Genomic DNA, 15,020 nt, shown 5'->3' on the forward strand with positions numbered 1-15,020 from the left:
TTGTCTGCATCTAGTGGAAGAGGACCTACTTATGGATTGCTTAGATGATTCATGGTTTGCATTTGATAAATGCAGATACACAGAGCTAGCACACTTTAACACAGACTCTCACAAACAAAAAGAAAATGAAAAACCAGAATGCCAAGGTGTAATATGGACAGGAGGTGATTAAAAAAAAAATTGGCTTCTTGGTGAGAAAAGGGCAGTGCGCTTCTTTTGAGATGGTTAAAGGAGAACTGAAGTGTCACAGTACCAAATAGGGAGGAATCCAGGTCAGGTTCCCCCTACCTCTTTCCCCATTGGCTATCTCCCACTGCCACCAAAACCTTGTGCTATTTTTAACTGCACTCCACTAAGAGTTTGAGAAAATCCCCTTATGTTCTGGGCATGAACAATGTAGTATTCTGAAAATGATAAACATATTTTATGTTCATAACATTCACCTCCCAACAGAACCTAAACCAATGTTCATTTATCAATGCACTGCTGTTCTAAATCCCAAAAATGATATTGTTAAGATACAATAAAGTTTTGTACAAACTTACCTGGCAGATATATACTTAGCTATAGACTCGGTCGTCCCGACAGAATTTCAAAACTCGCGGCACACGCGACAGGTAGGTCAGGTGATCCACCATTCCGCCGCTGGGTGGCGGGGTCTGGAACTATTCCCGTTTTCTAAGCCATAATTTCTCTTACACCTGTCTCCTGAGGGGAGGCTGGGTGGGCATTAATCGTATATATCTGCCAGGTAAGTTTGTACAAAACTTTATTGTATCTTAACAATATCATTTTTGTTACAAGTAACTTACCCAGCAGATATATACTTAGCTGATTGCACCCTTGGTGGCGGGCAAGAGACAGCTAAAAACAAAATAATACTTAACTAAATACATTAAAAAACAGGGAAAAAAACAACCTATGTTCTTGGATAACATAATCCATAGTTCCTACCTTATTGGGCTGAAGACTTCATGACTACTGTCGATGAGTCTGCTTGCCTCAAGAGTTTCAACGAGGAATGAACCTATGGTTGAATAAACTCTTTGGATCGTGTCAATGGGGGCTAGCCCGCTTACGCGACAGAGCCTATACTGGATCGTACCAATGGGGGCTGACCCACTTACATGGTAGAGCCTTGACCTTTTGTCATATCAATGGAGACTCGCCCTCTTACATGACAGAGTTAAGGTTATTAAACAAATCACAAAGAGCACTGAAGCCAATCCCGATCACCTGACCATGTTAGTCTTGTTACAATCTATGAATTGTAAGAGGGTCCCTATTCCCTCTGACAATTAACCAATAAAAACAACCACCAATAAAACAGTAATTTAAGCCTTAAACTAAATAGGAAGGATTAGCCTCAGCCCCTTCTCCCAGCACTGAATTCGCCGAAACATACGCTCCCAGAGCAAAGCACTTTTCGTACGAAATTTTAACATCTCTTTAGGTAATTCGAGGCGAACACCGAATTACATCTCCCAAAATGTCGAATCTATAAGAGCCTGAAGCGACCATGTTTTGTGAAATGCCATCGACGTAGCTATGGCTCTCACTTCATGAGCTCTCACTCTGAGAACCTTGAAATGCTCTTCTTCGCATTTAAGGTGAGCTTCCCTTATTACATCTTTTATGAAGAATGTAAGGGCGTTCTTAGAAATCGCTCTTTTCGGATCTCTTACAGAGCACCAAAGACTTTCTTCTGTACCTTTCAGCAACTTCTTCTTCTCCAGGTAGAACTTGAGTGCCCTGACTGGACAAAGTCCTTTCTAGTTCTCTCCCTGTTAATGAAGATATTCCTTTTATCTCAAAGCTTCTTGGCCAAGCTTTGAGGGATTTTCATTTTTCGCTAGAAAAAATGGTTGAAAGGAGCAAATCGCTGAATCTTTCTTAAACCCCACCCCACTTTACCTTCCAAAGCTTGCAACTCGCTCACTCTCTTGGCTGTTGCTAACGCAAAAAGGAATAAAGACTTTCTTGTTAAGTCCCTAAACGAAGCTGCGTGAGACGGTACGAATTTTCCGACATTAGGAACTTGAGGACCACATCCAAGTTTCCAGCTAGGCTTCTTGATTACATGTTCTTTCGTGGTCTCAAAAGACTTATAAGGTCATGAAGATCTTTATTGTTTGTCAGATCTATTCCTCTATGTCGAAAAACTGAGGCCAGCATACTTCTGTAACCCTTCACTGTTGAAACTGCCAGGTTACAGTCTTTTCTCAAATATAGGAGAAAATCTGCGATTTCAGTTACAGAGGTACTGGAGGAGGATATTTTCTTTTCCCTACACCATCTTCTAAACAACTCCCACTTCGACTGATATACTTAGAAGTGGAGACTCTTCTGGCTCTTGCAATAGCCTTCGCCACTTCTCGTGAAAAGAACCCCTTGCTCTGACAAGTCCTTCGACAGTCTGAAGGCGGTCAGACTTAGAGTGGGGAGGTTTTTGTGAAACCTGTCGAAGTGGGGTTGTTTGAGAAGATCGTTCCTTAGTGGAAGCGATCTTGGAAAATCCACTAACCACTCCAGCACCTCTGTGAACCAATCGAGAGCCGGCCAAAAGGGAGCGATGAGGGTCATTCTTGTTCCTTCCGAGCAAGCGAACTTCCTCAACACTTCTCCTACTATCTTGAAAGGAGGGAAGGCGTACGCGTCCAAGCCCGTCCAATCTAGCAGAAAGCTGTCTACTGCTACTGCTTGAGGATCCGAGATCGGGGAGCAATAGGTTTCTAATCTGTGGTTCTTGTTGGTCGCGAACAGGTCTATATTGGGCCTTCCCCACAGATGCACAGTTGTTGGCAAATCTGAGGATTGAGAGTCCATTCCGTGGGTAGGACTTGATCTTTTCTGCTTAACAGATCTGCCCGGACATTTTTCTCTCCCTGTACAAACCTTGTGAGGAGAGAGATTCTTCCTTTCCTGTGCCCAAATCAGCAGATCCTTTGCTGATTCGTACAGGGAAAAGGAATGCGTCCCCCCTTGCTTCTTTATATAAGCGAGGGCTGTTGTTGTTGTCCGAGTGAATCTGAATCCCCAGACCTGAGGACCTGTTCCTCGAAATGAACCAAAGCTAGATGAATGGCTGTTAGCTCTTTCTTGTTGATGTGCCAGGACACTTGTTCTCCTTCCCAAATGCCTGACACTTCTTGCGAACCTAGGGTCGCTCCCCACCCTGAATCTGAGGCGTCTGCAAACAACGCTAGGCGCGGGTTCTGTAAGCGAAGGGAGATTCCTTTGCTTAGTTTCTGTGGATCTAAACCACCAACGGATATTCTCCTTGATCCGTTTCGAGATTGGAAAAGTCTCTCCCAGATTGTTGGACTCCAATCCCACTTCTCCTTCAGATAAAATTGAAGGGGTCGTAGGTGAAGTCTTCCTAAGGAAACGAACTGTTCCATCGAGGAGAGGGTCCCCCAGCAAGCTCATCCATTCCCTCGCGGAACAATGTTCTTTCCTTAAGAAGACTGACACCTTTTCTAGGCAGCGTTCTCTCCTTTCCTGCGAAGGATACGCTAGAAAATCCCGAGAATCCATCTGAATCCCCAGATAGACAATACTTTGCTGGGGAGTCAGCATGGATTTCTCGTGATTTTACTAAAAGTCCTAAGGACTTTGTCAACTTTAGAGTCACTAAAAGGTCCTCCAGACATTTTTTCTCCGATTGGCCTCTTATTAGCCAATCGTCCAGATATAACGAGATCCTGATCCCTTCCAGATGTAGCCAATAAGCTACATTCTTCATGATGTCCGTAAAGACTTGAGGGGCAGTCGAAAGTCCGAAGCACATCGCTCGGAACTGGAACACTTTCCCTTGGAACATGAACCTCAGATATTTCCTTGCTGCCGGATGAATTGGCACATGGAAATACGCATCCTGAAGGTCCAGGGACACCATCCAGTCCCCTGGACGAAGAGCAGATAGAACAGAGGAAGACGTCTCCATTGAAAATTTCTTCTTCAAGACAAAGAAATTCAGGGCACTGACCGTCTAGAACTGGTCTCCATCCCCCCGAATCTTTTCGGTAACCAGGAATAGACCAGATTGTAGAAATCCTGGGGCAACTGGAGATCTTGAACCAGTTCTACCGCTTCCTTGGAAATCATCTGTTCCACTGCTTGCAACATAGCAAGCTTTCGGACCGGATCCGAGTATCTGGCGGTTAACTCCCTTGGAGTTGTCGTCAAGGGAGGATTTTCCCTGAAGGGGATCAAGTATCCTTTTTTCAGGATAGAGAGGGACCAGGAGTCCGCTCCCTTCTGCGCCCAGACTTTGGCAAAGTGGAGTAGCCTGGCGCCTACTTTCGTCTGGAGGACTTGCTGTTCATCTAGACTTCCCGAAGGACCTTCTAGATGTTCTACTCTTTCTCTCTGGTCTTCGACCTCTGAGAGGGGCTCTAGAAGAGGAGGCCCCTCGAAAGGGCTGAACAAAAGAGGGTCTCTCTTTCTTCTCTATCGGCACTGCCGGCCTAAAACTTCTTGGCTGAGTGCGTGAGGAGATCTTGAGTTGCCTTCTCCGTAAGAGATTTCGAAACCTCTCTAACCGTCTCTTGTGGAAAAGGTGCGGGGATAAAGGAGCAAAAAGAAGAGATGTCCTTTGCAAGGGGTGATACTGCTCTTGCTAAGAAAGAGCTAAAGACGATCTCTTCTTCAAAACTCCCGTTCCAAAAAGAGAGGCAACTTCCACAGAACCGTCCATGACCGCTCTGTCCAGACAAGCCAGGACGCTCGAAAGTTCCTCCATGGAAACAAAGTCCGTGTCCTGAGCTCTCTTCGCTAATGCTCCTAACGCCCAGTCCATAAAGTTGAAGACTTCTAGGGTTTTAAAGAGGCCCTTTAGGAGGTGGTCCAGCTCACACATGCCCCAAGTCGCCTTAGCAGACAGCAACGACTTCCTTCTAGCAGAGTCCACTAAGGAAGCAAAATCCGCATCCGCGGAAGAAGGCAGGCCTAACCCCATCGGCTCTTTGGTCTCGTACCACCTTCCTGGTTTGCCTGTTAACTTGGAAGGAGGGCAGGAAAAAACTGTCTTGCCCGCTTCCCTTCTGGAAGTCAACCACTCTGAAAAAGTTTTCAATGCCTTTTTCATACAAAGAGCGGGGCGCATCCTTAACGAAGGAAGACGATTTGAGAGCTTTTTAGTGCTGGACATCAACGATCCTGGTGAAGGAGGGTCCGCAGGATGAAGGGAGTCTCCGAACTCCTTTAGCAGCAAAAGAGAAAGTCTCTTGTAGTCCGAAACTGCTACATCTACAGGCTCTTCGTCTTCCGATACCTGGTCCAACTGATCTACAGAAGGAGATCGTTTTGGAGTGATCTGGCTCTTCCCGGGAGAAGAACTCCTTCCCGAGAAGGGGAGCGCGGAACATTAGCACTCCTATACGAAGAGTGAGGCTCCTGTCTGTCGGCAACACTCTTGTGCCTACTAGACTCTTGTTGTCTAGGTTCGTCGGGTTCGTGGCGCTTGCTAGGCTCCTGGCGTCCTGATTCAGGGCGCTTGAAAAGATCCCCGCGTCCTGATTCCTGACGCTTAACAGGCTCTTGGCGCCCTAACACTTGACGCCTAACGTACTCCTGGCGTCCTGTTTTCTGGCGTCCTAACTCCTGGCGCCCTGACTCCTGACGCCCTGACTCCTGGCGCCCTGACTCCTGGCGCCCTGACTCCTGGCGCCCTGACTCATGGCGTCCTGGCTCAAAGCGTCCTAATTCCTTGCCTTCTAGCAGAATCCTGACGTCCTGAATCCAGCGTTCTAAGAGGCTCTTGACGTCCTTTCTTGCGTCTTGCTGCCTCTTTGCGTCCTGTCTGGCTCCTGGTCCTGAAGACCCAAGGGATCCTGATACCTAAATCGGTTTTCCGGTTCCTTGTAGCTAAACGATCGAGACTTCTGCTCGATGCGCTGTGTCTAAGAGGGCGCTTCGGGGAAGCCAGCCTATAGGGCGAAAGGGCTCTTCTCTCAGGAGAACAACTCCTATCCGACGAGTCCCTTGACGAAGGCGATAAACGCCCTGGAGAACGTGAGAGTTCTCTCCTATACGAAGAAGGACGCTTAGCGGAACTCTTAACAGGGAGCGAGACATCCTTCCTCCTTGTAGAGTCCTTAGCAAAAGAGCCTACGAGCGACGCTAACTGCTCTTGCAGATTAACCAAAAACTTCTTGGTCGGATCCTGAAGAGCAGGCTCCTCTTGTCTAGTCCTCTTAGGTCCCGAAGGCCAATCCTCGGGAAAACGCTCTGGGCTGGAGTCAGCAGCGTCTCCTTTAGGCGCCTTCCAGGCTCTCTTCAAAGGGCGCGAACGGGAGGCCGAACTCCATCCTCGTTTAGGAGAGGAAGAGTCTGAGGCCGAAAAACACTCCTTAAGGACGTTTGCCTTTTCTGCGGCAATCCGAGGCAGCCTGGGACTTAACAACAGGATCTGCCGAAGGGACGCCTGACCGTTGGGGATGTTCTGCATCCTCCCTGCGGCTTTTCGACATTCCTCCTCCCCTGGTCCTGGGAGTTTGGAAGAGGTCTAGGCCTAGGAGCAATGAGGAACCGGTCAGACGCCCCCTCCACTGCACTGGGGACACTGCACAAGTCACTATCACCACTCTTACCTTGGTTTAGAGCTCGTAGCTGAGCTTGAAGTTTCTTAATTGCAGCTTTTACATTTTCCCTCTCTGATGAAGAATCTTTGGATTCAGAACAGGGAGAAGCAGCTGAGGCTAAGGGAAAATTGTTAGATGGAGAGTTAATTTCTTGTTCTAAGGAGCAAGATCTACTAGATGACCTAGCTGAAGCCTTCCTCACTCTATCTCTCTCAAGCTTCCTAACATATGATGATAATTCCTTCCATTCAAGCTCCGTAAGGTTCTCGCATTCCACACAGGTGTTAATAAAAGAACATTCATTCTCCCTGCATTTAGCGCAAATACTATGCGGATCTAATGCCGATTTAGGCAGCCTAACCTTACAGTCTTCCCTACTGCAAACTCTAAACATAGGTGAAGCCTTAGCGTCAGCATCGTGAAAGAGTAGTCAAAACCAAAGTCGAAAAACAGTCCACAATAAGCGTATGCAGCCAGAGAAAAAACAGAATACGTCACCAAAAAACCAATCCAAATTCTCGGCAAACGAGTTGAAATCCAAGATGGAGGAACGAACAATAGGTGTTGTCCGTTCAAACCGACAGAGAAATTATTGCTTAGAAAACGGGAATAGTTCCAGACCCCGCCACCCAGCGGCGGGAATGGTGGATCACCTGACCTACCTGTCGCGTGTGCCGCGAGTTTTGAAATTCTGTCGGGACGACCGAGTCTATAGCTAAGTATATATCTGCTGGGTAAGTTACTTGTACAAAAATTACCCAGCCTTCTACATACTCATGCAAATTTGAGACTTACTCTGAAAGACTTGCAAATTATTGTTGAATAACTGTTAAGAGACAACTTACATACATCTTTAAAAGGAAACTGGGCCCAAAAACACAGAAGTAAAAGTAAGATAACTTAAAAATGGCAGGCAGACTTATTTCTATAAGTTTAAAAATCTAGCAAAAAATAAATGCATATAGTATTTCATTTAAGATTTAATAAAACAAATAAAAAAATATAAATTCTTTATTGAAACCCACAAAATTACAGACTTTGTACTTTATTACTACTATATTTTCCTGCCCAACAAAAAATGACAATGCATTTTTGAGTACCCAACTCAATGTTGTTACAAACAGAGACTTATGGCACAAAGGGACTCTGCAAACATTCATTCAAACATGTTAATATACAGTACTGTATTGAATACCACTTCATTTCTTTCTGCCACAGAAAAGTATCAACTTCCTAACTTTCCCTGATCTAAGCCATAGTTTTAATAAATGTTCTCTATTCAATGTTCAAAATTGATAATATAACAAAAAATATACAAAACTGTTTTCCATTATTGTTTATACAGTATCTACAAATACAAAAATTACCTGAATAATGGAACAAAATTCCCTGAATTTTTCTAAAAATTACTTTCTTGGGAATATTGTAGTATAAAAGTTCCAGACACGTGTACTTATAATGCTTAACATTCTGTACACTTTCAGTACTATGTAAATATTTCATTTAACATCTTTCAGCTAAATTACAAAGTTTTCTACCATGCTATCTTCATGAAAATCAAATTAAAAGATGTCATGAGAGAGTTGTGCAAGAATACCATATCACCATTATTCTCCCTTGTACTCTGGCTTCCTCTTTTCTCTAAAGGCTGTTAATCCTTCAATTCTGTCCTTTGTTGGAATCACCTGAGCATAACAGGCTTCCTCAATACTCAATCCTGTAGTTAAGTCAACTTCCATTCCACGAGTAATTGCAGTCTTTGCCATTTTAACACCAACTGGGCCATTGGGAATTATTTTCTTTGCAAGCTCTAAGGCCTTGAGGTACGCAGCATCTCCACTTTCATTCTGAGGAGCAACGGCATTGACTAAACCTATTTCTGCAGCTTCCTTTCCATTAAGAACAGCAGCTGTGTATATAAGTTCCTTGGCCTTAGCAGTCCCAACGATCCTAGGGAGGCGCTGAGTGCCACCAGCACCTGGAATGATTGCTAGTTTTGTTTCAACAAGTCCCATTTTAGCAGAGTCGGCAGCTACACGAAGATCACAAGCCAAGGCCATTTCTAAGCCACCCCCAAGAGCTGCACCATCAAGTGCCACTATGACAGGCATTGGTAAGTTCTCTAAATCGCCAATACATGCACGAGCCTTAGATACAAAGGGCCCAACTTCTTCTGGTTTCATTGTTGCTCTTTCTTTCAAGTCAGCACCAGCACAAAACACACCTGGAACTAATGAACGTAGCAATACTACTCGAACACTTCTATCGTGTCGCACACTGGAAATGGCAGCCTCAAATTCTTTCAGGAGATTTTTACTTATTGCATTTTTTGCAGCTGGACGACTAAAGCCAAAAACAGTTATTCCTTCACAATCCCCCTCCAGCCTTTGAATAATTACGTCTGTGTTACTGGACGAATACAATCGAGTTTTTGTTGCAGAAGCCAACCATGCCCCTCGGAGCAATCGAACACCAGCATAGCGCATCATTTTGTGTTATTCTGTTAACCTGCAAATCATAACATATTTGTAGCTTGGCTTTTATATGTATTCTAACAAATTTTCACCTCACACCTTAAAATAAATTTCACCTTGACTATACTTAAAAGGTAGCCATCCCCAATTACGTATTATTACTGTATACATTGCAGTCCCAGAAATAAACTTCCCATGAATATCTGTTGAAGACGCTAAATTATAAGTAGGAAGGGAAAGCAAGTAATTTTTCCATTGAAAATAAAACTTGGGGCCATAAAAGTTGACCATCTAGAATTTTTCACACAAATAACTTGGAAAGTATAGTAAAAAAGATGAGAAAAATTGAATAAATTCTTAAGTAATTTGCATTTTAACTAGGTATACAATCCAGATCATTTTATATAAGAGGGAAACAATTGTTGAACTTGATGACAAGAGATTACTGGTGGTTACAGGAGTGGCCGGGGTACTACCTCACACTCATCTGCCATTTCCTGAGGTGGGAACTGTGATAAAAAGCTCTGGTTTGTATACCCAGGAAAAATAAAAATTGACTGAAAAATTTATTTGTTCCTATGGAAATACAAACCACAATTTTAGGAGAAGTCCTCCTCAGGAGGAAGATCATCTCTGACAACAGACTAGAAGCTGAACAACCTACACAGAAGTTCCAAAGTTCCAATCACAACAACAAGCAAGGGATGCAAACATTCTCTAAACCACCTACTTAGTTGGGCATAGGAAAGACAGTGCAGTAGGGCCCTGGACTCAAGAGAGGGCGAAGAGCCAAAAACCATGTGCTACCCCCATGAGGGCTCCACAGGCTAAAAAGCAGCTCTATCTTGGAATCAGTACATAGCTCTAATGCAAAACACCTTGTTAAACTGAACAGCAGAGGGAGTCACACCTTGGTCACATAAAGCAATAAGACTGGTTGCTCGAATGAGTACTCACCTACATATAGACCTCTGGTCCATCACATACCTATGCTTAGATGCTGCTCTGTAGGGTGGGCTAAGAAAGAAAAATGAATAGAGTCCACACACTCTTACCATTAACTAAAAGGACCTGGATGCTTAGACAAGTCAGGTAAGACATCCAACCATGTATCTCCTTCATCAACTGACAGGAATAAAAGAAAACTCTCCTTACCCCTCTGCTTGTTAATACTATTGCTCACTATGGATGTGTTGTTGGTCAACGACAGGATGCAGTGACTTCAAACTGACCTGAAATTGCAGGATCAGCAGCACCACTAGCCTTTCCAAAATGTTTAAGTTAAGATGAAGATAATCCCCAACCCACACATTGGTGACAAAGCCCCACAATACAGCGGTGAGCAGATGCATTTGGGAGGTGGAGACTTTAGGGATATTCTAGTGAGGAGGCTCCTGCTGTTCAGCCATCATGAAAGATCTTCTCTGATCTTCCTGCTCAGAGAGTAAGCTGAGAGGGAGGATTAATTGAAGGTGATAAACTGAGAAGGGGGAGAGGGAGCCTACTGTGTAAGATGAGCTTCCTCAAATAAAACAGTTGGCTGAGGAAACCCACCAAAAGTGAGGCAGTTGACAGGAAAGAGTACTTAGGTTTGTTTTGTTTGTTTGTATTGTGTTTTTACGTTGCATGGAACCAGTGGTTATCCAGCAATGGGACCAATGGCTTTACGTGACTTCTGAACCATGTTGAGAGTGAACTTCTATCACCAGAAATGCACATCTCCAACCCCTCAATTGAATGGCCGAGAATTGAACTCGCAGCCACCGAGGTGGCAGGCCAAGACCAAACCGACCACACAACTGAGGCGCTAAGAGTACTTAGGTGCTTTGTCTGCTGCCTGGGAATGAGACACCACTCTCCTAGTTACCACAACTCCCAGGTTACGCATGGAGTAAATGCATGATATCTCTTCTCAAGTGACCATAACAAAGAGGACATTGGAATAAACCAAGTGACTAGTTTACTTAGCATGTGTATACCCTATAATGGTCTCAGCGTCTCAACTGAAAGCTGGGTGGATGCTGTTGCAAACACCCTTGGGGATAATCACCAAGTACATACACCATTGAGCTTTGAAATGATAAAAAGTTTGCTGCAGATAATGTGGTGGAACTTCCTGGATCCTACACAAGTCGCTGCGATATGCTCACAAGACTTTGACACACAAGCAGCATAACTAGTTCTCGTTGATGAACCCAGGCTGTGGAGGACCCACACACAGAAAGGAGTTCTGGGCCAAGGTCAATGGAATTGTATGACTCCTGTGTTTGGTGATGACAAAACTAGCAAAGGGTACAATGAACAGTTACATATGCTGTCATGTGAATGCAACCCTGGGGCCAATGGCAAGCCACAGGCTGGGTGGATGGCAATAGGATTACAGCCAAACATATCACACTGGTATCAATGAGTACCAAGCTGAGACCTATCACTCATGAACCCCCAACTATGCATGTATGGTCGGGGAACTGTGAACGCACTGAACATGGGGGCAGTGCTGGCTCAACTGGGTACAATCAGGCAATCAACAGGTGGAAGAGCCAAGAACACATCTTTGGTTCAAGAAAACCACTGGGATGGGGCATAAAAAAGTCAGTTAACCCCATGTTTGGGTCACCAATGGATAGTCTAACACCACTGTTTTTAGAGCCTGGAACGGGTACAGATTTGAAGTCTTACAGAACTACTTCTGAGAGGTGTTCTTGGACTTTCTCTTCTTCTTCTCAATGAGAATGATGAAGGAGAGGGATGGGGAAGCAATCTGCATGGATGCAGAAGAGGGGAAGGAAAGCACAGAAGATTTCCTCCAAGGATGCTGTTAGGGCATCTCCCATGGTAGTATGGAAGGGGTTTGCTTGACTGCTGGATGACAGGGGACCTTGTGATCCACAGATCAGTACGTAAGTTAACCTGATCCAAAGTACTGCAAGCAAGCTGCAACCACAGTCATAACAACTGCCATGCTTCCTTCATTTACCCCAAAGAACACTCCAATGACAACATGGTTCAGAGGGGGCATGGTTACTTTCCAGAAATGGTTCACTAAGATGGTTCACTAAAAAATTTTCTTCTGGACAGCATCCACAATGCCCATAGATAAATATATTCCAATTCTAGCCAAACAATCACCAATAAAAGAAAATATCTGAACAGGTTTTAGTGACAGTGTAATGCTCGGGGCAACAAGACTTCTAAAAAAAAATGCAGCTCAAGATACAAAAAATGGAATGTTCTAGAGAGGGTAAGTAGGTGGTATGCAGTTACTCACACACCTAGCCACTGATTACCTGTCTTGTTACCATACTTTAACAACAATTACCAAGTCTCGCGAAACAAAACATGCTGCCTGAATTAGTCAATTACCAGGATTGGGAAAAGCAGTTTAGTGCCAACCAACAAAAACTAAGGGGAAGAGTATGGGGTGGCTCCTTGCCAGTTAGAACCTACTGTGCAAGGTTAGAATGAGAAGCACTTCTTTCTTTCACTTTAATAATTTATGGCCCATTAGGTTAGACTAGGTTAAAAAAAAAAAATTAAGGTTAGTATAAATCTCTATATATAACTCTATGACTTATGCCACTAGAGCAGGTATAAGGGGGGGGGGGGGGAGAATCAGGGTAAGGAACTGGGGCCCTAGTTCAGCTTAGGTCACAGATGATGATGTTAACATGCATTCTTTCTGTGGGTATCCTTGTCCTTGCTAATGTGTTTTTGTATTCTTGGCCTTGTCAATGTGTTTTCTTACTGACACTGGTTATGGAGAGTAACAATGCCTTTTTCTGATTGCTTACCTCATAGTCCATGATTTTTAGATCATTACTGTTGGTGCGATTCACTTATGTTTTATCCATACTGCCCCGCCCCCCAAATAAAATCACCACTCTTCCTGGAGTGCCCCCAAGTGCTAATTGCTATATCCAGGATACTGGAGAAATAAAAATGAATATTCTACATCAACAGTAGTCAGAAATTAAAATAGCAAAACATGAATGTTCAGAAATGTTTGTACAGGCCTATTTAGCATGATACTACATGAATACTTAATAGTATTATTATACTATCAGACTATGAAAAATGTTTAAGACTCCATAAATAATTAGAACATGATAGCAATGTAAGGAAATAATACCCTACACTCAACATATTTTGCCATGAGGGTTGATGCACGGTCTCAACCAACAAGTTGCATTGTCCTATCTCTGAGTTCATTGTAGGCTTAGTTTTAAATGAGCAATACAAATCATAAAGATACCTTTAGAGTCTGGTATAGTTATTAGAGTTTCTCAAATTAGGAACTGTGTTAACATTCAAAGTTTTTTTTTCATTTTTGTGCTTGGATTTCTTTAGTTAATTGCTTTCTACTTATTTTATCAAATGAAGTGTTAAAACATTTAAAATCAAATCTAGGAGATTTAAACAATATTGCAATATTGGATTGTAAATAATCACCTGTTTTAGAATATGATTGACTCTCCATGAGATGTGACCATCAGTGATGAAAAAGGGTACTAGGAAGCTTAGGCTATATCAAATCCCCATCCTTGACATGATGTATGCAATCCATGATAATGGCAATGCCTATAACAAATTCCCCTTATGATGCCTCAAATCTAATTTAAGAGAATCACAACTAATACTTATGGAATAATCTTATTCAATTTAGTCTTCAAATAACTTTCTTTTATTTGTGGCATTTCCCACTAGAATAAACTTGGCAATGGTCAAAAACTACCCTAACCTCACACTAAGTTTTAGCTGTATAGTTCGATATACCTGTGAACACTAGGGTCGAGGTCTGTGGTTAATTTAATTTAATTTTTTTATTATGCCAGCCTTGTGCTGGCACGGGCTCTTGCTCCTGGAGCAGCCCGTAAATTACAGTAGCTACTAAGCCTGTAGGTTTGTTCACCGGTTGTAAACTTTGCCAATGGATGTGCTTTGAAACATGAGCTACTACTAACAGTACGTCAATTTGCTATACATAACTTTTACTTGAAAGCATACAATCAATTAGGAACTGTAATAGCCTACCTAACGCCAGGAAATTTGTAGCTTCTTACATAATGATCCCATATAGTAATCAGACTTGGATACTATTTTTTATGCTAAACGAAAACAAAATATTTTTACTCACGACTTAAATACACCAAATTTATTATTCTAAGAGATGATACTGATCTATATAAATTAGCCTATGCTACCACAAAAGCAAGGTTTAGGTAAGCATCCCAAGATACAATATTCAAAACTAGCTACTTATGAAGGCTGGGATAAACTTAAGCCTACGTGACTCGCCACCAAAGGGTCAATACACCACTCCGGCTGCTATTTCTCATTCATAACCTTGGCCGTTTTCCCGAATCACCGTACCTTTTCGACAATAACCCAAATATCAGATGTAAATGACGTTAGACCGGCGGTTGTCTTTCACGGCTTGACTATCAGCTGTTTAAAGGTAAGCCAATGCCATCTAGGAACCAGACATGCAAATAAACATGCAGACGATACCAAGGGCGGGAAATACCGCGATATGGGTACCAAAATAAATTGCATTTTTCACAGTACTCACCTAAATCCAGGGCTTCTTGAAGGCAGCAGAGACCTGTGGTTCCAGTGGCACCAAAAACTACGATTTTCTTAATTCCGACCATGTTGCACCAAAGCGCGTACAGTGAGCACAAGGAAATTGAATGAATGGTTAGTGCAGCCGATTCCGTAAGAGCTGTCTAAGAAAACAGCATCTGTAAGTAAATGAAAAAACTTCAAATGTTTTCAAAAGCAAATTGAATTCGTTTTTATTATTATCTAAAAAATATTTGCTCTTTTCTTTAAGAAACATAAAATTCCTAATGCCAAATATGAGGTATCTTTGGCCAAACTCTTTTCTCGCCTCGAGAACCTGAACTCACTACTATCTGAATTTATATAATACACCATACTATTTCTAAAATATTCATGACTT

General features: G+C 43.0%; 2 protein-coding genes across 3 annotated transcripts in view; both read right to left on the reverse strand.

Annotated features, from left to right (window-relative positions):
- LOC135210720 (flavin reductase (NADPH)-like) overlaps positions 1 to 14,793 on the reverse strand; it is a 66,656-nt gene extending 51,863 nt beyond the window's left edge. The window contains exon 1 of the mRNA XM_064243516.1: positions 14,628 to 14,793. Within this exon, the coding sequence (XP_064099586.1) occupies positions 14,628 to 14,709 (82 nt within the window). The 5' untranslated portion in view covers positions 14,710 to 14,793. The remainder of the gene's footprint in view (positions 1 to 14,627) is intronic.
- On the reverse strand, positions 7,582 to 14,583 carry LOC135210719 (methylglutaconyl-CoA hydratase, mitochondrial-like). 2 transcript variants are annotated; one of them, XM_064243514.1, is made up of 2 exons: positions 14,429 to 14,583; positions 7,582 to 9,092 (listed from the first exon to the last, which is right to left on the reverse strand). In XM_064243514.1, exon 2 carries the CDS (start codon positions 9,071 to 9,073, stop codon positions 8,192 to 8,194), a length of 882 nt encoding a protein of 293 aa, XP_064099584.1. In that variant the 5' UTR covers positions 9,074 to 9,092; positions 14,429 to 14,583; the 3' UTR covers positions 7,582 to 8,191. The 2 variants fall into 2 exon arrangements, with proteins under 2 accessions (XP_064099584.1, XP_064099585.1); XM_064243515.1 differs by lacking the exon at positions 14,429 to 14,583 and adding an exon at positions 13,508 to 14,382.
- Positions 14,794 to 15,020: the final 227 nt, after the last annotated feature.

Source organism: Macrobrachium nipponense, chromosome 4 (assembly GCF_015104395.2).
Source record: "Macrobrachium nipponense isolate FS-2020 chromosome 4, ASM1510439v2, whole genome shotgun sequence".
Taxonomy (NCBI): domain Eukaryota; kingdom Metazoa; phylum Arthropoda; class Malacostraca; order Decapoda; family Palaemonidae; genus Macrobrachium; species Macrobrachium nipponense.